This window comes from Apium graveolens, chromosome 10 (assembly GCF_009905375.1).
Source record: "Apium graveolens cultivar Ventura chromosome 10, ASM990537v1, whole genome shotgun sequence".
Taxonomy (NCBI): domain Eukaryota; kingdom Viridiplantae; phylum Streptophyta; class Magnoliopsida; order Apiales; family Apiaceae; genus Apium; species Apium graveolens.
The window spans coordinates 64,677,825-64,702,397 of NC_133656.1; the positions used below are offsets into that span (position 1 = coordinate 64,677,825).

Sequence of the window (24,573 nt, forward strand, 5' to 3'; positions counted from 1 at the left end):
AAGAGTCGATACCGACCTGAAGGTAGTATCATTGAAGCATATTCTGTGGGGGAGGCAATTGAATTTTGCACGGATTATTTAGCAAGTGTGGATCCCATTGGAATTCCAAGATCTCGGCATGAGGGTATACTTCAAGGTCACGGTACATTGGGCCTAAAAATGATTTCTCCTGGTGCCGAAATACTGGATAGAGCTCATCTGTTTGTACTACAACATATGACATAAGTAAATGCCTACTTGGAGGAACATGTAACCCAAATTTTCCAAATTCATCCTTCTAAGAGTCGCAAGTGGGTGTTAAATGAACACAATCGCTCTTTTGGTGAATCATTTAAAGATCGAGTAATGTCTCTCTTATCACAAACACCTAGTTTAGTATCTAATACGATACAATGGTTAGCTTATAGCCCTGGAGTGCTTGTGAGGTCATATGAAAGTTATGATGTTAATGGATACACATTCTATACCAAACATCAAGATGGAAAAAGCGTTATGCAGAATAACGGAGTGTGTGTAGAAGTGTACGTCATCAACATAAATTGATAGAAATGGTAACAATCAATCACGAGATATGAAAAAATCATATTATGGAGTTATCGAACATATCTGGGAGCTTGATTATAAAGAATTTAAAATCGCTTTATTTAAATGTAAGTGGTTTGATATCCGGCGTGGTGTTCGAGTGGATGAGTTAGGATTCACTTTGGTGGACTTTAGTCGCTTTGGTCACCTAAATGATGTTTCAACAATGAATTGTGAGCTAATAGCAGGTCATCAAGATAGTTCCTGCATTTTTGAGGTCAGGGTTTTGAGGTCAGAGTAATTACTTCGCTTCTCAACAATTTTAAAGACTGGAAACAGAAAAATCACCAACTATGTCTGCCGGAAGTTGAAGATATACACGGGCGTTAATGATTAAAGCAATTCAGTCATTAAAGTTGTGTATCAGGTCTTTGAGTCTTGCTACTAAACTTAAACCTACCATGCAGATTTAAAATTTAACACATTTGTTTTTATGTCAGTATCAATGTGTCATTGATTGATAACCAAAATTTTATAATAAAAAAATCGATAGAAAGAAAACAGTATGACTTGTGAGTTCTCACCATCACTGTCGAGAACTCAATATTGAATCAGATTTGGAATGCTAAATATTAAGCCCAATAATACAGCTGATGCAAGTCGGAAAGCTACACTCTTCCTTTTCATTCTTTCTGCAACTACCAGTGCCCATCCCATATTCTCGTCAGTAATGCACATAACTTCATTGTCATCTGTTCGTTTAATATCGTTAACAAGTTTCTCAAGCTATCCGGGCATGACCCTAAAAATATCTTCTGATAGCTTGCAAAGGTCACTCCTATCTTCCCAAGCTTACATCCCATCTGGCATTGAAACCAAATTTATAAGCTCTCCCACATTGTCTTCCTCTGATAGTGCACTCAAAACATGCTTGTGTATGAACTCGCTGTTCACTAATGTAACCTTGAAACCGTGCTTCACTAATTGTAAGGAAAGCTCCATTAGAGGAATTACATGGCCTTGAACTGGATAAGGTATAGCTAGAACATGCGGATTCCCCATTTTACTCCTCGCTGTCACAGTGTCAGAGAAATATATGTCTTTCTTAGGTATTTAAATTACTTAGCTTAAATTCGAAAGTAGATTTATAGGCAAGATCTTTTTGAGATGCCAAAGATACGGACATTGATTCTTGTTTGCCTAAGATGTTTATTTGTTAATGCACTCCCTCACATTAAAATAGTTATTTTCTGTTCTTGTTGGAATGTATAGCTTATTTACTCTATCATGGCTTAGATTTAGAGCATAGTTGGTTAATCCAGATTCCGATATAATTTCTTATTATAGACTTGATCAGTTAAAACTCATCTCCTACATCTTAGTATTATTTATTACTATTTTAAAAATAATCTTATTTAAGACTTCTACTATTATATATTTATAAATTGACTTCTAGTTGCCAAAATGAGGAATGCAGAAGTATCCTCTGGGCTGCAACTTTGAGATGTTGATTCAGTTTCACTAATTAAAATAACATAGCTTCTGACTTACTTAACAACAGTGGAAGCCTCATAACATGATTCTAGACCTCTTTGTTAACTGTAATGTTAAGCAAAAAAACCCATTCATTCTTAGGAAAAGTGAGAGCCATATACACACACAATAGAAAAATGCATTATAAAACCCATTATGTATAATTTATTCTGGTATGTGGTTTTACTTCTTATTTGCATTTCATTCTGTTCTGTGGTTTTATTGTGGTATAATTTATTTATTTTAACAAATGCATGTCTGAATATATGACAAGGAGAGTGGAACATAAAGGACGATGAACATAAACAGCAAATAATGAAGAGGATTGGGAAATTGTGGAAGGATTTTAAGTCACGGGTGGTTGTTAAGGTGTTTGAAGGCGAAGATATATGTGAGAAATACGATTATATCACAAAAGAACAGTGGGAAAAATTTAAGAAGGCAAAAGACACTCCTAAATTTAAGGTGACATATTTATATAATATGATTTTTGCAATTTATTTTAGTAATCAAGGTAACAGCAACAATATTAGTTGTTCTCTAATTAAAGTAACTAGTAAATGGTTGTTTTGGAACAGGCAATTCGTGAGAAAGCACAAGAACGTCAAAAAAATAACACACATTCACATTATCTAGGAAAGGGTGGCTATGATGAAAAAAGGATTAAATGGAAAAAAGAGGACCCTATTGCTCATTTGTCTCAATCTGAATGCATTGATCCGTCCATATTATCTAATGATTATACTGGTCGTGGTTTTGATCGGATTAGAGCGCGACTCAAGAAGGAGGGAGAAGGTTATTTTTTCCCTAAAGCTTCCACCAAGGAAGTGTTTGAGAAAATGGTAAATTGTTTCTTCAATATGTTAGAATACATTTATCGAATGGACTTTATATCACTATAATGTGGCACGACTAGATAATTTAAATTCCAGCAAACATTAAATATTATTATGTAGTGTCCTAGTATTGGAACAGGTAGCCTGGCAGGATAAAATATCTGAAGGATCGTGGAGTCTGCAGGGTCATGACGATATTTTGACACGTGTACTTGAAAAAAAGGAGCATGGTGGACACGTTAGAGGGGTTGGAGGAGGGGCTTGCATCCGGGATGTGTTTGGATCAGAAAAAAACATGCAAAATAGCAGGACAGTCTCGATAGATGACTTGGCTACTATTACCAGGAGAGTGAGAGAGGAATGCAAGGAAGAAATGAGTGAGTTTCATGGGAAGTATAATAAAGAAATCAGTGACATGCATGCAAAGTATAGTAGCGAGGTTAATGAAATGCATAAGAAGCTTGGGGGCATCTTAGATCATTTTAAGCAAATTGGTATACCGCTTCCTAACAATTTTGGAATTGAGCTTTGTACCCCGCCAAATGAAATAATTCGTAGTAGATGCCACTCCGTGTACCCAAATACTCCAGATCATTTACTGGATATTCAGGTAAGCAAGTGTCAAGAGTTTTGATTTGCATAAAAAATAGCAGGAAATTTAAATTTGACACTTAATGGCAGTTTTGTATATTACCCAAATACTTCAGATCCTTTACTTGATATTTAGGTAAGCAAGTGTCAGGAGTGTTTATTTGTAAAAAAAAGTAGCAGGAAATTTAAATTTGACACTTAATGGCAGATTTGTATATTATATATATATGCCTGCACATGCACCTTCACACAATCTGCAATTTACTAAAACTTCTTAGTAACAGTTTACTATTTGTGATGCAGAATCCCACCCCTTATCGTCTTTGTGTGATGAAATCTAAATCAGAAAAATAAATTATGGCAAGGGGGACAGTTTTTCCATCAGTTTTACCAGGGGCTGGCATGGTTCATGGCGTACAAATAGCGCCAGAAAATATTAAAGTATGTGTAGATGATGTCTTCGGTGAATACAAAACAATCCATCTTCCAGTGCCATGCAGTGAGCACATTGTGGTAGGTGATACAAGCGGTAGCTTTGTCTAATGGCCAAAACATATAATTCTATTAGGACAGGTAATAATATGAAATTAAATTTTTGATTTTTATTACATGTTTGCATTATAAATAATGGTTTAATTTTTTTACGCTTTATTTCAAAATATAACTTCTTGGTACCCTTTCAATTAGGATCCTATTGTACCTGAGAAGACTAAAGTCCATCAAATACTGATAAAGGTCCCTAGCAAAGGGTCTGCAACCCATACTCAAAAGCATGAAGTGTCTTTTAATCGTGATGAGGAATTACAAAATCTGATTGAAAATTGTAAATATTTGCATGATGTGATGATGTTGCCTGCTAAATCTAAAATTACCAATGTTGTCAAGGATAGTGAAGTTTTTAAGTGCAATCTTGTTGAAGGACAACCCATATCAGTCTCACGCGATGATATAGCTGAATTTTTTAGGATGAGTTGCTTGAATATACCCATTTTACAGATTTTTATGATGTGAGTCTATACTTCCATTTTATCAATGATGGTTAATTTCATAAATATGAATAGATGCATGTTTATCATACAAACTATCTTCTGACACATCTCTATATTAAAATTTAGGTACATTAATAGATTGTGCAAGGAACCTAATATTGATGATTTTGGATTCATGTGCCCGTCAGCATTGGCACTGGTGCGTAAAAATCTGGATCGAATAACTGCTTATATGACTGAAATCATGCTGGAATCAAAGAAAAAACGTTTTATCTTGGCACCTTACGTTGAAGAGTAAGCATATTATATGTTGATTTTTAATGTTCATCTATTAATTAATATCTAACTCTATTTTTATATATAATTTTTGTAGTAATCACTGGATGTTACTTCTTATTTGTTGTCGCGAAAGTGTTGTTTTTGTGTTCAATTCCTTAACAAAAACTCCAAACATTCACATCAAAGGATTTTTAAATGTGTAAGTAGTGTATGTAATTCTGAAGCATATGATATCATTTTTTATATATGTGTTCTTTTTTGTTTAAAGGTGGCTTACTTTTTATTAATTCATAGGGCATATCAAGTCTATGTGGTGTCAAAAGGCAACAAGAACATTGGTATGGATAGTAGGATGCATTGGCATGGAAATCTTATGGTACCCTTTTTATAATTTTTATTTTACAAGTCAATTCTTTTGCTTCTTTAATAAAATATATGATTGGTTTTTTAGTGTCCTTAACAACGTGGAGGTACCGAATGTGGTTATTATGTTATGAGGTACATGTTTGACTTAGTCTCACGATATTGTAGAACGGGAGAGACTAATTGGGCTAAGGTACTTGGAAAACTACATCAAATATTTTAAGTGTGATGGAAACATGAATATTAATTAATGTGGATATGTATATACTATTGCAGGGTATTGGAAGGACGAAATCATATACTCGGCAACAAATTGATGAAATTAGAGACCTTTGGGCTGATTTTTTATGAATGAATATTTGTAAGATTAGTAGGTATGATGGAGTTGTTATTAATTTTGTGCCGATAAAAATTTAAAGTCAAGGATTTTCATTCTTATGAAACATTGTACTTTGGTATTGAGATAATTGATTTTGTGATAGTTTTAATGAATTGAGCACCATTCTATAAGTTACTAAATTTTATTCTGGTCGTGATTGAGATGTATATTGGATTTTCAAGTTTGATATATTTGTGTGAAGGAGAATGTATATATTTTTACTGGCCTGTACAGCTGATGTATGTTGATGCATACAGGAATAACTATAATTTTATATTTAAAAAAAGACTTTTGCGGCTATTAAGCTAAAACAGACACATAACGGCTTATAATAAGCGTCTGTTTTTCGGTCTAATGCGGCTGTTATGAGAAGACGCAAATGAATAATATGCGTCTGTTAAAAGAAATAGACATAATTATTAAGACTTTTTGCAGTTGTTTGTTGATGTTTTGCGTCTGTTTATAACAGACATAGGATACTTCATACGTCTGTTTATTAACAGACGCATATACCTTATATCTGATATGTCTCCTCCATACGCGTGTGTTGTGAACAGACGCATATCACCCTTTTGAACAGACGCGCATGGTACTATTTGTACTAGTGTATGTTCTCGTGTGCCATTACAAACAATTCGTTAAAACACAAACAAAAATTCCTCATGTGGCATTGTCAATACCAATTCAATCAGGTTACTCGCCCCCCACACATCTCTTCAAATACATTTAAATAACACATGTGTAATGTCCTCTCGTTCTAGTCAATACCATGGGCATTGAATATCAAGTTCTACTTTTCTAGCTATGAGTGCTATAACTGTTGGAATACATGCCTAACACGCCCTCCATAAGATTTGGCATATTTAGCAACCATATTGTCTTCCAAATCATTTCCTGATGCATATTGTACTCACTTTGAATTCTCCAATGACAACTTCGGACTATGGACATGCCATTTGCTTCTAATAACCAATACCATGAGTCTTGTTTATTAGACACAAGCAATAAAATTGTGTTTATAAGATCCACATCTCGTTTACTACACATATCATGCAGTACATCAATATCCCACTCACTCCTATTATCCATCATCAGATTCTTGACCATAGCATTTTCAAGTTCTATAAGCATCTTCATTGTCAAGATTTAGTTGATACTAGGCAGGCAAGGCACCTACCATACTCGTGTACTATCTCCATTCCTTATCATCCTCATACACCCTTGTTTAAGAACATCCTCAGCCGCCACAATACTCCTCCACATATAGCTAGGATTATTTCCTAGTTGTGCTTTAAGAAAACAAGTCTTGGGGTATGTTAGGAATCAAGCCTAAATTCTGATGATAAATAAAACTACATTTACATAATTATGTTAAGACGGAATATAACCTTCGACTGCTAACCATCCTAAGGGATAACAATTTGAGGAGTTGCTCATCAAATGATGTGGTCATTATAACATCTTGTCTGAGATCTCAATAAACAGTTAGCAATGCAATTATTCATTCAGAAGTCATGTTGACTCAATGGATAATCTAGAATAGGATGGCTAAGTGTAAATATTTGATACCATATAATTCAGATTAAGTAAAGTGAATCTTCATCTACTAAATGAAGAGAAACATCAACTGCTATATATGTCAGCCTATCAACTGCTAATCAAGTGACTATCAATGGCTAAGAGAAACTGTAGCATAATGACTTCCAATAACTAGGGAAGTTCTACGACTAATATCTATCAATGGCTAACGCGGATTATAACTACTGATTGTGACGTGACAGTGGTAAAAAACTAGGACTGTCACAGCACATGGGCTGATAGGTATCTCAGAAAAGAAGATAAGAATCCAAGACAAACTTTGCATGTGATCTTGGATTCTAAAGAAGAAGAAACATTTCATTTCCGTGCATGCCAATTTAGAGAGATATTTAAGGCTGTATATCAAGATAATATATATCCTCATTTGTCAAGTATAATGAAGAAGCAACCTTGCTGGAACTCGAAGACTGCAGTATGTTTAGTCTAAAAAGCTTTGTAACTTGGTGGTATATAAACCAAGTAGTAGCAGTGTTTCACTTAAGAAATAGGTTCTTCATTTTCACAGAGTTTTCGAGAGATATCTCCTTCTGAGTGAAACAGTAAAAACCGCAACTGTGAGATTATATTTGTAATTAATAATTATTTCTTCAAAAATAAACCTCAGGTGGCAAGTCGAAAAATAACCTACCTGAAATTATAAACATATGTGTTCATATTTCCTTTCCCATGCACAAATTAACTTTAAATTTTTAATTTGTATTCAACCATCCTTTTACAAATTAACCTAGTTGATTGTTAGTAATTAACAGGGCAATACTGGGCTTTCATCAAGCTGGTTACTAACAGGTTTTCATTATTTATCAAGCATCGTGCCTGCTTCGCCAACATGGCTAAATAAATTTGTTAAGCTTCCCAAACCCCAAACCTCCACTCCCTTTATACTTACACATTTTCTCTCAGGTCATCCATCAAATACCTTTGTTGCTTCCTCCACTCCCCCACCAAAAACCATTCATACGACGTTGAATACCATTAGTAATCTGATTTGGTAACAAGAAGAGACTCATCCAAAAATTTGGTATTGATTGGGCAGCCATTTTTAAAAGAGTTAACTTACCAGCCCTAGATATAGTTTTGTTCCTCCAGCCCTGTAATTTTTGTTTCACCCGATATTTTAAAGAATTGAACACTTTATTCTTATTTTTCCTTTAAGAATATAATATAGGGTAACTGCTAATTTCTTATATGGTAAAAAGGGGACGTTTAGTTGGGAAAGAGAAACAAGTTAGGCAAACTAAGGGAAAGAGAAACAAGTTTGAGTTTATCCGAAATCTCTCGACTTTCATCCTATCATATTACTTAAGTATTATAATTTTCTTTCCTTTATCATTTTTCATTTCACCCATAACCCACTTCCTTCTTCGTTAACACATCAAAAATCATTTTATTTATTAAATATATTTAACTTCTAAATTATGTGAGTTGATATCATGTTTTAATTTGATTGAACCAAATAAAAATAAAGATAATCATCGTAGGCGGCCTTGCCCCGGTAAATGTCGCGCATGTGTACAGGGCCCACTTAGATCAAGGAGCTCAAAAACTTTATAGTCCATTATGTACATATAGGGTACAATCTAATTTTGTAATATAAATATTTAAAAACCTAGAATAAAGCTCATAAATCCAAAATATAGTCCAAGTTTTCTTATTTATTTAAGTTGATTAGAAACTCATGTGACTATAATTTTATTTAATCAATTTATTATTAATTCAATAATTCCCTTTTTGTTTCGTTCTTAATGGTGGCTTGCTTTAAGATTGTTAACATTTAATATTATTATATATTTCCCGACCCAAGTTGTCTCTCATTAAATATATTCTAAACATGTAATGTATTGGTTTATAATCCTTAATTTTTTTATAATTATATATATATATATATATATATATTATTTTTAACAAACTTAAATGGGTTGGAAATAAAATGGTGTGAGAATTAGCCTCCTAACATAACAATTGGCTATGTTTCAAATCCCTCAAATTATTAATATTTTTTTTAAAAAATAAATATTTTTACATTTTTATATAGGGCCCCAAAAAAATTCCAAATTGAGCATAGAAAAACTCAAAAACGGCCTTGATAATCATACATGAAAAATAATTCAACATGATTTCTTTTATTTCTCATCAATTTCGAATGTGATTTCATTTCCGTTGCTTATAAACTAAGTGATAAGGGCTTATCTCTTGTCGTCCCAGGTCCTGAGTTCGATTCTCGCTCACCCCCGAGATTTGTTAGAACAGATACTCAATTATAAGGCATATAAGTCATATTAGTAAAAAAAAGACCTTGGAAAAGAAAGTAAGTGATAAGAAGGTAAATTATTTTCATCCCATTTTGGAGTGAAAGTTTTGGAGTGAAAACAGGGGCGTAGCCAGGATACTAAGTTAGTGGGGATGAAAAATAACTTCATAAAAAAATTGTACGATAAAAAGAACTTTGATCATAAAAATGCAAAACAAAGTAAATTTTTAAAATTATACTTACAATATTTACAATTGTCCTCGACGATTTTTCATGTTATGAAATCGTTGCATGATTGCTTCATTGACAATGCCATCAAATACACTTTTTTCGGTATATGTAACAAGACTATCATTCAATAATTGATCTCCCATCCAATTCCGCAATCGATTCTTCATAATTTTTATTGCTGAAAATCCTCTTTCGACACTTGTCGTGGATACCGGTAATATCAATGCCAATTTGACAAGTAAGTAGACCAAGTGATAAACTATTCTTTTCTTTGTCATAACTAACTTCTCAGCAAGAGGACCAATCCCATTAAGCAATATTGAAAATTCATCACTAGACCTCATGTCAAGAATGTAAGTACTTAACTAATTGTCCACTACTGTTGGCTCTACGGATGAAAAATCAGAAGGATAAAACTGAGAAAGCCTTAGCAATTTCTCCTTGTCAAAAGCTGAAAATGCATTATTAGAACTCAAACATGCTATACAAATAAGGAGCTCCGTACTTGATTCACTGAAACGATTATTGAGCTCTTGAAGCTGCAAATCAAGTATAACATAGAAGGATTCAACCTTATAATGATATAAATTTGTGACTTGATGCACTTTGCGTCGAGATCGCCCTTTCATTTGAAAATTCTCATCCATACTTGTAAATATAATATTGTGTTTTTCACAAAACAAACAAACTTCACTTAACAATTCATCTCATCCTTCATCCCTTAATGTTTGTATTCTATGTTTTGCAAGTTTCACTAGTTGCATTGCATTAACAATATCTTGCTCCTTTCTTTGCAACGCAAATGACAATTCATTTGTAATGCCAAAAATAACTTTCATCAAGTGCATACTAAATATGAAATCAAAAGACTGTAGTAACACTAATAAGTTAGAAGTTGCACCTCTTTGCTCGGAATTCAAACCATCTTCAACAATAAAATCAAGCGCACATCTACAATGGATTCAAACATACTTATAACCGAAACAAGTGTGCCATAATGTGACCCCCAACGCATGTCACCATCTCTTTTCACATTTGTTTTTTAATTTAACCCATGTCCACTTATAAGTTCTCCATTTGCCAATACCTCCGAAATATGAGCAACTTGCTGTTCTCGAAGCATACCTCGTCTCTTACAAGAAGCTCCAACAATATTTATCAAAATTGTCAACATATTAAAAAGATTACCAACATGAATATCATTTTTGGCAATAACAACAAGTGTTAACTGAAGCTGATGAGCAAAACAGTGAATATAATATACTTTTAGCTTTTGTAGCATATTTATTTGATTGTTGAACAAGATAAATATTTGTTTTAATTACAAATTTATCCATAATATACAAAAGTAAAACAAGAAATACCTTAATTTATGTTAGCTCTTCTTGTAATATGTTGTTGGCACTTGATTTGAGATACCCAGAAAAAACCCCTCTTTTGACCCCTCCTTTACCTAGAATCTGTAGTTATTGTAGTCTCTGCTCAGTGAAAGTTTTTGTTTTGTAACCAAGCAGATTTATTTACTATTTATTTATATTCATTCTATTCTTATTTTATTTATTTTATTTGTACATTCAATTCAGTTATAACATATTTTGTAATGAAAAGGGATAAATTTAATTTTTGATAAATTTATTCACCTTTTCTATATTATATAAATTAAATGAGGTCAAAAGTAAATTGTAGTGGGGTCGAAATTTTTATTTTTGAGGGATAAAAGTTAAAATTTTGTATTTTATATAATATTTTAATGTAAATATTAAGAGATTCACTAGGTGCAAGCGACCCCCTCTCTGTACACAACTGCGCCACTGAGTGAAAATTTGAATTAATTATCACTTGTCTTCGTTTTTTTTAAAACTCGTGAGCATTAATTATCCCTGTACAAGTGAAATTATTTTATTTATCTTTCACTTGTTTTTCTTTCCTTTTTAAACCCGGGACCGGGACTAAGAGATATCAAAACCCCACCTAAATTAATAACACAATTTTGAAATAAATAACAAAACATGTAAGCCGGTGCAAATGTAAATTTAATTTTTATATATGTGAAAAATGAAAAATGTTGGTAGTAAAAATTATCACATGCCGCGTTATAATCCCGGTTGAGGGTTGACCAAGTCCCACTCCTAATTTGTTTTCGACGACAGACAACGAACAAGTCAAATCCGAGACGGAACGTTACTTCCCCAATTCTTTTCTAATTAAAATTAAAATAAAATAAAAAAATAGTCTTCCTTATAACAACAATATATATCAAATCGCTGCGAACACTCGAAACATATCGAGAGAAGCAGTTGAAGAAAAACAATCCCCAGCAGCTCTATTTCACCAAAATAACCAAAATAAAAATAAATAAAATTTTCAAATCTCTCTCGTTATTCAAATGGTAATTTCACTCTCTAATCAATCCTTTTATTTTAGATATGTTATTTTCTGCTTAATTTCATTGCATTTTTTTATATATACGTTTATATGTTTGTTCATTGTGTATATGTGTACGATTGATCGTTACTTTTGTGTTTGATTGTTTGTTACTATCTATACTTTCAGATCTGTTGATTTTCAGCTCAATTTTACATGTTTTTGTATTTAATTTTATGATTTTTTGATGATTTGTGTGATTTATGATGTAATTGATTGTTATAGATCTGTGTTTGGGAGAATCATGATTTTATAACTTGATGTTGAAATTCGATAATCGGATTAGTTTTAGTGTTTCGAGTTGATTCAGAAAGCAGAGTATTTCGTTTGAATTTCTCGGTTTCTCCGCGTATAGTATTAGTTTGTAATTGGAATGTAATTATGATATTGTTTCATCTTATGATTTTGCGTCTCGTTCGGATAAATGTTTTGGCTAATTGGAATGCATCTCTAGTTCACATCGATGATTTGGCTGATCCAGTAAGCCGATCAACTGCACAGTCTTTTTATTGGAATGTAACTGCGATATTGTTTGAACTTGTAATTTATGTCTAGTTTGGATTAATGTCTTGGCTAGATTCACTGAGCAATCAATAGTGTAGCTCATGATTATAAAATTACTTGGCGTATATTGGTAATTGGACTGTTTCTCTAGTTCACATCGATGTTTTGGCGGGTCCAGTAAGTGGATCAGCTGCACGTCTTTTAACATTTCAATTCCATCACTTATTCACGTATATTTAGTCATTACAGGGTCTTGAATCTGCGAGCTTGTGCTTAGCAGTCGCGCTTCAGTTATTTTGTCTACTGATTGAGCGTTTATTAATCTCGTTTTTATAGTCTTCTTTAACTATGTTTTGTTGTGCAGAACTGTTTAGTTACATTGTAATTATTCATATTTTTATCCTCGGTAAGTATGTTATATATTGATTATTGTGATTTATTAATGTGACAGACAACATCAAAGAGACTAGCTGATAGGAAGGTGCAGAAGTTTGAAAAGAACATCAAAAAGAGAGGTGCAGTGCCCGAGTCAGCTGTGAAGAAAGGAAGTTCTTACCCCATGGGACCGATTGCCATCGGATTCTTCATATTCGTCGTTATTGGATCCTGTGAGTAGTTCTCTTGATTAGTAACTGCCAAAATGTTTTGCAAAGTTAATCTTCTACTGAATAGGTTGCATTTTTGAGAGTTGATTATCATTACTGTCTTTATGTTTAGATCGAGGCATTATGTTTTCTCTGAAATAAAAAGACATAAATTAGTTCTATTAATATATTAAATTTTTTCAACACGATATTCAGTTTCAAAGGAGAATCAGCCAGTTCTCGTCTTTGCTGCTCTGAATTAGTTTAGGCATTATGTAGGAGGCTTAATAATTTAGGCTTATGAATGAGTTCCTTGAAACTGTGTTGCTTGTAAACCGACTCAGTACACAATTTGTGAAGTCCTCAAATACTTCTAATATTAGGTTAATTGCAGGGTTTTTTTCAAAATAAAAAAGTGATTGCATATACAGTCTCGTCTTCTATATCATTTACAGAGTGGAAATTTTATAATCGTTATTTGCTATGGTAAAATCTGATGTGACCAGCCTTCTCGTCAACATTGAATGAATGTATATGCAAAACAAACGATTTGTTGCCATAACTGATTAAAGTTTTTCTTTTTTCTGTTTCTGCCAGCGTTGTTCCAGATAATTAGAACTGCCACAAGTGGAGGCATGGCATAACTAATGGATTATGCTTTGACAGTTCTTCTATGGCCGAGGGAATGCAGTTATTTGCAGTTGTCATGGTTATGTTCAAGTTTGTGTAATGTTGGCTAGAGATGCTGTTGTTTTATGACAAGAGTTTGTAATGTTTTTTATTTAATTATGTGCTATGTTTTGTTAATCAGAACAATGTGAACACTGACGCTCAATTATAATACTATTCAATTACATTAAATTGTTGTGTTGATCTGAACAATGTGAACACCCTAAAATGATGAACTGTATGTGTTAATAAGTTAGGAGAAGAACGATCAAGTGAGGCATTTTATATATATTCAGGAGGACAAATAGAATGGTGGAACAAGGTTCTGTGGTTTACTGAGAGCATGATGAAACCGCCTCAAATGATTGTCTCCTGTACACGGTAGAATCCTCTCGTCGCTTTTATGTGATGCAATGACCAAGGATTAAAAGGGTCGTTTTTTAGCTATCCTACAGCTGAGTAGGACCTAAAAACCTCAGTGGAGAATCAGATCGGTTCTCTTAAAGACAGGTCGTATTAATGGCCAAGAAAATTCTGGAGAAGAAGCAAGCTTCTGGGGAGCTGTACAGAAGGTAAATAGACTCCTAGCTAATGACCGGATTAACCCAAGAGATAACCCCTCACGTGTGAAAGATCCCCGTTCAGATCAAACAATTCCACATGCGCATATGGCGCTCTGGTTGATCAATAAGGGTCAATTCCACATGCGCATATGGCGCTCTGGTTGATCAACAAGGGTCAATTCCACATGCGCATATGGCGCTCTGGTTGATCAACAAGGGTCGCAACGCGAGGCGGTCATTCAGTAGTAGTGGAAGATACTGCTAACCTTGTTTTTGGCAGGAAGATTTCCAGGCTTCCAGTTTGTTTTTTATCCGGTTCTCGGTCATCAGCATGGGCATTTAAGCATTTTAACACCAACAGCTGAAACTTGTTTAGAAAAAACACAAATAACTCAACCTTTTTAGTGGTATACTAGTATGCGAGTCTCGTATGACTGCAAACGGTATGGTGATCGGTTCTTTTACCTATTCATCGGCTTGTTGGGCCGGTCCAGCAATATATTTTTTTGTTTTTTCTCATAGAATGGACCAACTACCTTAAATAGTTTATCTGCGGCTAAAACAACCGAACAAAACAATTAAAATTGTTCGAAAAAATTAAGACACTCATCCCATGACAACCGTTTATCACCGTTGTTTGGTTTAATAAACAATTTCTAATCCAATACTCGAGATTAAAACAAAATTTTAATAGGTTATGTGGTATTATGTTGCAGTACGTTTAATCTTTCATTACATAATGCATTATAATAGCGCCAAGTCTTAGTTTATAGATGATTATAATAAAGTTTATGTAATAAATAATTTAAATATTATTTTTTAAAAATTTTATATTTTAAATATAACTTGGTTCAATTTATGTAACATATGTAAATTAAAGAGATAGTGCTACTATAATATATAACAAAAGCTAAAGAGAGATAAGTTAAATTGTTTAATATTTGATTAAATTATGAAAAAGGAATCCATAATATCCGCAGTCTTTAAAATTTAAATTTTCTTTGAAATATTTAAAATTTCCATAATGAAATAATCAGCACCCCTCGACAGTTATTAAAAAAGTCATAAAAAATATTCCTTAATATGCAAATATTAGTTTTAAATATTAATAAATATAACCAATTTTAAACTTATTTTTCAAATTTTGTAAAAACATAGTCGAGGACTCCATCTCATATTCATAAAGTATGAACCATAAACAAAATAATAAGTTCTATTTTCTGATTTTATTTTTATCTGGTTAATTAATAATTAATAATTGATAATTGTATTAAAATACTCATAAATACGAATCTAATAAAATCTCTAATGACTATAATTAATCTTATAGATTAGATATAAATTAATAGTCAATCAATTATCATAAATAGTGTAAAAAGTCAAAATGGGAAATATAATATGGGACGGAGGTAAGGTAGTATGTATTAACATCACTTGCAAGCTTATTCAAACTACCTCCTCTCGTTCTACTGCAGTTATTTTAACTCTTTCTCGTAATTGCACCTCACACTGCTTCTTATTCCCCTGGTCATTTCAGATTATAATTGTGATTCTGAAGCAGAAGAACGCGACAAAAGTCTAACTTTGAAATATAAACTTTTGCTGCAGGTGTTATGTTAGCAACTGGATTTATACACGTACTTCTGGATGCCTTCGAAATTTAACATCTCTAGTATTGATGTGGAAGGCGACGAGGGCAAGTCGAAAACTCACATGCATGGACATGTACATGCATATCTCATATGGTGTTAATATAAAATATATTTTACCAATTTATTCAAAAATTATGGTCTACCTCAGAATACTTAAACCCGTACCAAAATACAAATTATAATTTAAATTAGAGAGTTAACATAAAATATATTTTACCAATTTATTCAAAAATACAGTGCATGTCTCCTTTTTTTTTGTTTCGTTATTATAGTTTCTTCATTTTTTTTCAACAATATGATCCCAAAATGTACTTTTTTAATTAAATTTTAAAATTACTCTATTTTTGGGAAAAAGATGTATAAGAAAGAACTTATTTTTAAATAACCTCAAATTTACTCATTTCTCCATTGTATAAATTGCATAATGTTATTTTTATTACTTAAAGTTAGGTACACAAAATTTTCTCATCTAAAACACTCAATTTTAATATTACTTTTAAGATGTACCACTAATTTTAGATATTACACATATAAATAATACTAGTACGATAGATGTACAAAATATTGGCCAAATTTTAATTCATGTATTTTTATAAAACTTTTAATGGTAGAGTCATTGTATTCTACATATTAATCTGTTACATATTTCTTGATTTTTAAAGGTTAGTATTTGGTAATTCAATTAGTTTTAGGGTAATTATATAAAACTGTTGTGCAAGACATGCTTGTACTACAACAAGACTAAATCCAACTGACATCCCTAAGAATTAGTTGTATGATAATCTAAATTTGTTTTTTGTATTGTATTACTTGAGTATGTAAAAATGTAAAAGATTAGACTGAAGTATTTTTCTGTAAACAGTCTCAAGCCTAAGAATAAACTCTGGAAAAAGATCAAAAATATCATGCCTCAGAGAAATTGTGAAGAAGTTTGGAGTTGAATAAATATGTTTTAGGAAAAATATTTTAAGTCAAGATATCTACAAGTCACGGATCAAATCATATAGAGAAGACATTCGAGAACTCCAAAATGACTTATCGAGAAATCCAAAACAGCTTATAGAGAAGTCTCAGAGATATCGACAAGTCAAATGAAGATATGAAAATTGGAGATATCGACAAGTCAAATTATCATTAGAGATCTCAGAGATATCGACAAGTCAATTTTCCTATAGAGATCTCAGAGATATCGACAAGTCAAATCTACATTAGAGAACTCAGAGATATCGACAAGTCAAAATGAAGATATGAAGATTGGAGATATCGACAAGTCAATTCTCTCATTAGACATTTCAGAGATATCGACAAGTTAATATGCCTATAGAGATCTCAGAGATATCGACAAGTTATTTCTACATGCAGAAAATCGGAGACCTCGACAAGCCAAGTACACTTATAGAGAACTCAGAGAGCTCGACAAGTCAAAACACTTATAGAGAACTAATAGATCTCGATAAGCCATTATACTTATCGAGATGTCAGTTCTCCATACAACAAACTGGTGATCTCGATATGAACCTCAAGTACGGAATGCAGATAAGTTAAATATTCAAGATTATCAATCAACAAATGATCTAATCAGATAGATTTAAAAGTCAACAAAAGCAGCTAGAAGAGTGCAAGATCAAAGGCCAAGATTAACTGACAAAGGAAAGTCACAGATTGACAGGATTTGCAAAGATACACTAAGCCAAAAATGGAAAGATTTAGAGATAACTTAAAGTAGGGTTTAGTACATTCTATTGCATGTTGTGTAAACCCGTGTTTACAATTCTATAAAGTAAATACTGGTCATTTACTTTTAAATTGTATCAAACCGATCTAGAATTACTTGTAACTCTCTCAAGGAAGAAGTTGAGTTCTTTACTTACAAAAAATCCAGAATTTGTAGCAAGATACTAGCTTAATTTTAATACAAAATTAAGTGAGTTTTAAAATATTGTGTGCACTGTTTTATTTCAGTTAATATAGTATTGATGCATTTCTAATCTGCTTTGTTATCCAAGCAATTAACATTCAAAAAACCTTAAAAATATCTAAAACACATTCACCCCCTCTATGTTGTATTCATTACCTAACAAAAACTTTTTATTAGACTTTATAATCTAATATATAGTATTATAATCTAAAATAATTACATAATATATTCTCTTTATTAGTTAGTGAAATTCACATTTAATAGTACTTTGGGGGGGAGAGAGAGGGGGGGGGGAGAGAGAGTATATTATATATGTTCTGGAGGACAAATAAAATGACGGAATAAGGTTCTGTGGTTTATCGAGAGAGGGAGAGATTTGGTTCTCATTTTGGTTCAATTTGGAAGTATGGTTTGTGTGTTAGGAGTAAAGGACATTTTAAGCTGGCTTTTTACTAAAAAAATGAGCTTTTCTTATGGGACAATAACTTTAATTTTTGTGAGAAATCCTTTTGTCGTAAAGAACAAACTTTGGTTATGTAATTCCCAGATTCCCGGCGATGTAAGAATGTCCATCGGTCTTTCAAGAATAGCCTTCAGCTTAGACCTGAAAGGGAAGAGAATGCGAGGGATTGTCCCACGATTCACCTCCGGTATGAGAATCAGTAATCTGTATGTAAAAGTAGGTTTGAGAATATAAGAAAGTAGAGAGAGTTTGGGTGTGAGGAGAGTTGTGTCTTATTTCTTACTTTCACTGTAATTATATAGGCTAAACCTGTATAATTAATGTTCATCCGCTATGCTGAAAGCACAGACTAACATTCGAGGCGAAAATCCTGGGGGCTTTTTGGTTCTCGTCATCTTCCAATGGCAGGATGAAATCTTTGGGCCTACGGGCTTTTCGCTTGATGGGCCTTCGCCCAAAATATATCTCGGCCTCGTGGGTTTTCGTTAATTGGACCTTACTAGTCTCATAGCCAACATGTCTCTGTCTTTTGGTCGGTCCATTGGTCGAGCAATACACAGTTAATCTAGGCCCATTTTGGGGTAAAAACCCTAGGGTGTTCTTTCTATTTTTGTGTTAGTTCGACCGTACACGTGGTAGTGTTATGGGGAACTGGAGACCTATTAAAATGACAGTCGTCCCGTCACGTTTATCCACAATTTCATCATGGACATTGAAGCTAAACAGTCTTTCATCTCAGCCCTCCATTTCAAAACTGGTGGTTGTTCAGTTTTGGGAGCCCAACCATCTGGCTCTGAGAGGTCTATAAATAATGCTTTTATCATTTTTACTCATCATTTTCAAGCAATAAAGCTCTCCATCTTTCTTGCCTTTTATTTTCACCGAGATTTCTCAAGGGCCGAGAACCGACAACAAAACGGGTACTGAACATTCTGCTTTTCCAGACCATCCAATCTCCGTCAAACATTATCTTGAAATCAGTAAGTTTATAAATTTTCAAATGTTGTGTTCATTTGCATGCTTTTTTTTGCTTTAATTTTTCTGGACTACTACATGAAGTCCTTTTTGAATATTTTGCTTTGTTGCTATTTTCTTTCTGGGTTTTGCTGCAAGCGCGTTTTTCCGTGTTTTTGGGTTTAGTTTTCATCTATCTTTCCTTTGGTACCCCTTTATGGGTTTAAAGATAGTAGGCGAGGTGTTCCTGGGCAAGAAATTCCTTCGAATATTCTTGCCTTAGAACATCCTTCGGGAACCGACCCTTGGCGTCCACAAGTTTATCTGCCTAAGAGACATTCAATCGGTCCAGGGATATGTACTCAGTTTTTGTCCTTTAATTTTCATCTTTTGTAATTGGTCGGAGTACATGGATTAATTTATCTTTATTTTCGAAGACAGGGACATGAACCGAGCGAATATTCTGGAGGGAACTTCCTCCTCGCGACCCGAACGGATGGGGCGAAGATTATTGGATCCATTGCTTCGTTTCTTGCGGCCAATAATCGTTCAGACTTGTCGAAGGGGAAGGTGGAGGGGATGTACGACGAATATATGATCCCTCACGGTGCATATTGGTTGTACGATGCAGATGACGATGAGAGGATCTTCGATACCCCGGGTTCCGAAAGGATATGGAGATCGGGCAGTCGGTATTTCTGGAGCTGCCTTCAAATGCGGCTTTTGAGTTCCCCTGTTGAAGATTTTAAAGCATCAATTCATCCAGATGGGAATTGCTCTGGGATAGATGGACCCCAATGGGTTTATCCATATCAACTACTTCCAGAACCGATGTTTACAGGCAGGTATAAAGCCGCTCACGCGACTCTTCTGGTTCAACTATGACTTTCATAAGAACACAAAGAGTCTAGGCTTCTATAATATCACCCGTAGGGCTGGTCGTGCAGATTGGACCGCCATAAATTCCAACAACAAGACGATTGATACCCACTGGTGTTTATTAGTGGTCCGGAGCTTGCCAAATTTTCGACCTGGCGAGAAGTCGACCCCACAAAATTTTTTATGCCTAACTTAAGTGAGGAGACGGAGAAGGAGCTTTATGCTGCTTTGATCAATGCTAAGGTGGCAAACTTACATTTGAGGAGTACCGAAGCCAAGATTGGCTTTACGATTTATGGGGTGGGAGTAACAAATCTTCGTCCTTCGTTCTCTTCCTTTTATTATATGCGTAGCTTTATTTTAACTCCGATCTTATTTGTTTCGCCTAATCATCCTTATGTTTTATTTTCAATATCTTCCATGGAGGCTCTCTTGGAGAGGACGAGGATAAAGGTGGATGTAAAGAAGGCTGCTGAGGAAGCCGCTAAGCAACAGGAAGTCGATCCTTCTCAGAATTAGGTGGAGAAGGAAACAGAAGAAGACCCGACAGGAGCCTCATGCTTCGGTCGAGATTGGTAGAGAGGGCCAGGGCGACCAAAATAGTTTAGAGCAAGGTAGTAAGCGATAAAGAGGCCGAGATGGGGTTATTCAGATGTATGTCCCCAGATGGAAAGTGCTGACGAGTGACCATACGGTCTACCCAGCGATGAAGGCGATAAAGGAGTTTGCTCTGGACCTCTGTCGAGGGCTCCAGCTTTCAGCTGATCGCTCGCTCTATGCCGCAGGTACTCTGACGGAGGCGTGAACAGAGCTGATGTCTTTTTTCTCCTTGGTAAGTATTTAATATTTTCGTATTTCGTTCGTCCTCTACTTATATTATTTATAATTCCTTTTTGTTCGGCCTGACTACGTTTTCTGCCTTGTTTTGTTTCAGGCTACCCCTTGGGTCGCTACTGTTATGGACAAGGTACAGGATATGCAGGCCGAATGGCCAAGGTCGTGGAGTTTGAGCGAAGGACCACTGCGGCCGAGGAGGAGCTCTGAAGGGTCCAGTTGCAGAACGAGACCCTGGACGGCCAGGTGAAGGTGCTTATTGGAGACAAGCAGCGGCTGGAGGGGGATTTTGTGAAGGCCAACAAGCACATCGAAGGAAGGAATGCCCAACTGATGAAGGCTTAGAAGGAGTTTCGAAAGAAGCAGAAGACGTTGGATCTATCTGAGGAGCGATGTTTCCAGTTTGGTGTCGATTTTGTGTTGAATAAGGCACATGAGCTTGGCTGGGACTACAAGAACTCTTGGATGAGTCTCTTGAAGATCCCATCGGCCGAACCGACGAAGCGGAGGCCCTGGGAAGACGAAGATCTCTCGGACCCTGAGCTTCAGTCCTAAATCTGGACTTGTAATTTGTTTTCCTTTGCATGCGTATACTATTGCATCTGGGCTTTTTTAAACTTTAACTGCCTTCGAGCGAATAATTTGGTGGCCTTTGTGCCTTTTTATTTTAATCTTAATTACATCTTTGGTTTATTTACCTCAGCAATTTATTGCTTATTATATTGCATTGTTGACTTGATTATGCCTTAACAATATTTTTTATCTCATGACTTCATTTTGGCCTTAACAATTTTGTACATTTCTGCCCCAAGTATTGAAGGGACAAGGACCTTTCCTTCGGAAGAACATGAGGTTACTTCGCCTTATTCCGAAGAGTATGACTTGTAACATCAAGACTTGCAAAATCATCGCAAACGGGCCTTCCCTGAGATAGGTTGAGGGCGAGCGAAGGATTGTCCCTGAAAAGGTGTTCATTCTTCTTTTTCATTTTATGGGACGAAAGGCTTATCTTCTTCGGGATTGCCCCTAGATTATGTCTCATTCATTCCTTCAGTGCAGATAAGTCACTTGTAAAATATCAGGGAGCGAATGATAATATCTTCTTCGGGATTGCCCCTAGATATTTTTTGTTCGCTTCTTTCTGTTATCTAAGACTTATACAAAGTAAATTTATTTTAGGACAAAGGATAACAATATTAAGGAGAAGGACATTAAGTGTGATAGGATTGCCCCTTGATAATGTTCATCTCCTTTTAATGTAAATAATTAGACATGGGCGGACGAAGGGTTTAGCTTCTTTGGGATTGCCCCTAGATAAACTCGTTCGTCTGCTCAATATATTTTGGTAATTCCCCTTTTACACACCTCACAGTTAAAATAAAAATATAATGAACAAACGTAAGAAATTTTCTTACTGATAGAATTTCCGCAGGCGAGTAGCGTGCCAAGTGTTCTTGATTATTTCTCCAGCCAATGATTCCAACTTGTAAGTCCTTAGGCGAACGATCTCTATCACTTTATAAGTCCCTTTCCAGTTTGGTTGAAGCTTTCCTCGCTTCGCTAGCGAAGATGCAACTACCTCTCTTAGGACGAAGTCACCAACGCTGAAAGATCTCTTCTTGATGCATGGATCATAATGTTGTGCGGCTTGCAGCAAATACTTAACATTTCTTTGGTGAGCTGCGTCTCTTTCTTATTCTAGTAAGTCTATATTCGCCCTCATGCCGAAGTCATTTGCTTTCACTTTGAAAACCTTCGTTCGATAGGATTCCAAACACACCTCAACTGAAATTAAGGCATATGTTCCATAAGCTAACCTAAAGGGTATTTCTCCCGTGGAGGACTTAAGAGCCATTTGATAAGCCCATAAGACCCATGGGAGTTTATCTGCGCATCTTTCTTTGGCTTCGCTCAGTCTCTCTTTGATACCTTGGAAAATTATCTTATTGGCTTCTTTTACTGCCTCATTGCCTTGGGGATGAGCGACCGAGATAAATTTCTGCTGAACCCCGAAGTGATGGAGGAATTTTCTGAACTTGTTTCCCCACGAATTACGTGACGTTTCAGAGACACATACCTTCAGAATTTCGAACCTCAAAATGATTTGCTCGAGAAAGTACTTTTTCGCCGCTTCTTCGGTAATGGCAGATAGTGGCTTGGCTTCTACCCACTTTATCATGTAGTCTATGGCAATGATGTAGTATTTTTCCTGCTTCATACTAGTAGGTAGAATTCTCATAATATCTACGGCCCACATTGCAAAAGGTATGGGGATAAGAACCAGAGCCATTTCTTCTAGAAGTTGTTTCGAGACCGTCGCGAACAATTGGCACTGTTTGCACTTCTTAACATATTCGCTCGCATCTGCTTGTAAAGTCGGCCAAAAAATCCTTTTCGAATGATCTTAAAGGCTAAAGACCGACCGACCAGATGTTCTCCGCAAATACCCTCATGCACAGCTTCTAAATCATGTTGTTGCTCTTCAGGATTCAAACACCTTAATAGGGGCTGAGTGACGGATCGGTGATATAGCTTCCCGTTGATAATGAGGTAGTTTTCCACTCTATATTTATTTTTAGATCTTACCTTCGGTCGATGGGGAGGATTCCCTTCTCCAAATAATTCCGAATGGGGTTCATCCAGTTTGCCTCTTGGTGTATTTCTAAGCAGTCCTTTCTTTCGATTGAAGGCATTTGACTTCGGTTAGATAAATAGAGCCAGTTAGGCTATGTATTTCAGCCGAAGCTAGCCTCGAGAAGGTATCAGCCCGACTATTATTCTCTCTTCATATTTGACTTAATTTAAAAGTTTCAAATGTTAGGGAAGTTTCTCGTACCTTCGTGGCGTAAGCCTTAGTTTGGGAATCTCTTTTCCCGTACTCCCCCGAGAAGTGTTTGACCACTAGCATGGAGTCGCTGAATACCCTTAAGTGCTTCGTCCCAAGGCTTCTGGCTAGTTCCATTCCGGCCAAAAGAGCCTCATATTCTGCCTCATTGTTGGTGAGTGGAAAGTCGGGCCGAAACACTTGGCAGATTTCAAACCCATCGGGACTGAAAAGGATCAGTCCTGCTCCACACTTATTCCCAGTGACCGAACCATCCATAAAATGTTTCCATTTCTCAGGTGTCCGAATGAGTTGTTCCTCAGGTGTAAGATCGTTCGATCCCGAAAAGGTGCATTCGACTATAAAATTTGCCAGTGTTTGGGCTTTTATTATCGTTCGAGGGACATACTCAAGGTCGAATTCACCAAGCTCGATAAACCAAGCTAGGATCCTCCCCGAAGCCTCTGGCCTTGTAAAAGTTTTCTTCAGTGGTTGGTCGGTGACTATTTGTACTATTCGGCCTTAGAAGTAATATCGTAATTTTCGAGAAACCATGACCAGCCCATATGCGAACTTCTCGGTATTGGGGTACCTTATTTCTGCATCCTTCAGCATATGAGAGACATAAAAGACATGATGATGATTTCCTTCGTGATTCTTAACCAGTACAACTTCAAGAGTTCGGTCGGACACGACTAGGTAGAGTGAAGGGTTTCCTTTGGATCAGGTCTCATT

At 35.1% G+C, this 24,573-nt stretch overlaps 3 protein-coding genes, 1 long non-coding RNA gene and 1 pseudogene across 4 annotated transcripts; 2 read left to right on the top strand and 3 right to left on the bottom strand.

Moving 5' to 3' along the window:
- Positions 1-774: 774 nt before the first annotated feature.
- On the bottom strand, positions 775-1,584 carry LOC141690624 (UDP-glycosyltransferase 83A1-like; annotated as a pseudogene).
- Positions 1,585-4,187: 2,603 nt separating this feature from the next.
- LOC141689794 (uncharacterized) lies at positions 4,188-4,944 on the top strand. Its single transcript, XR_012562513.1, has 3 exons — positions 4,188-4,489; positions 4,598-4,765; positions 4,845-4,944. It is a non-coding gene; the product is annotated as an uncharacterized LOC141689794 (long non-coding RNA).
- A 5,333-nt stretch (positions 4,945-10,277) lies between these two features.
- On the bottom strand, positions 10,278-10,852 carry LOC141690625 (uncharacterized). Its single transcript, XM_074495408.1, has 2 exons — positions 10,623-10,852; positions 10,278-10,521 (listed from the first exon to the last, which is right to left on the bottom strand). The coding sequence occupies exons 1-2, from the start codon at positions 10,850-10,852 to the stop codon at positions 10,278-10,280; spliced, it is 474 nt and encodes a 157-aa protein (XP_074351509.1).
- A 950-nt stretch (positions 10,853-11,802) lies between these two features.
- Positions 11,803-13,943, top strand: LOC141693570 (uncharacterized). Its single transcript, XM_074498709.1, has 3 exons — positions 11,803-11,959; positions 12,950-13,106; positions 13,680-13,943. The coding sequence occupies exons 1-3, from the start codon at positions 11,957-11,959 to the stop codon at positions 13,724-13,726; spliced, it is 207 nt and encodes a 68-aa protein (XP_074354810.1). The 5' UTR covers positions 11,803-11,956; the 3' UTR covers positions 13,727-13,943.
- Positions 13,944-22,707: 8,764 nt separating this feature from the next.
- LOC141690626 (uncharacterized) lies at positions 22,708-23,304 on the bottom strand. Its single transcript, XM_074495409.1, has one exon. The coding sequence runs from the start codon at positions 23,302-23,304 to the stop codon at positions 22,708-22,710; it is 597 nt and encodes a 198-aa protein (XP_074351510.1).
- Between the last annotated feature and the right edge of the window lie 1,269 nt (positions 23,305-24,573).

Bases quoted from the DNA above. Each gene is read 5' to 3' on its own strand.
- LOC141690625 (XM_074495408.1), bottom strand. From the start codon at position 10,852: ATGCTACAAAAGCTAAAAGTATATTATATTCACTGTTTTGCTCATCAG. The intron at 10,522-10,622 runs GTTAAATTAAAA...AATCCATTGTAG, and splicing joins GAACTTATAAGTGGACATGG to ATGTGCGCTTGATTTTATTG.
- LOC141693570 (XM_074498709.1), top strand. The intron at 13,107-13,679 runs GTGAGTAGTTCT...TGTTTCTGCCAG, and splicing joins ATTCGTCGTTATTGGATCCT to CGTTGTTCCAGATAATTAGA.
- LOC141690626 (XM_074495409.1), bottom strand. From the start codon at position 23,304: ATGGCTCTGGTTCTTATCCCCATACCTTTTGCAATGTGGGCCGTAGAT.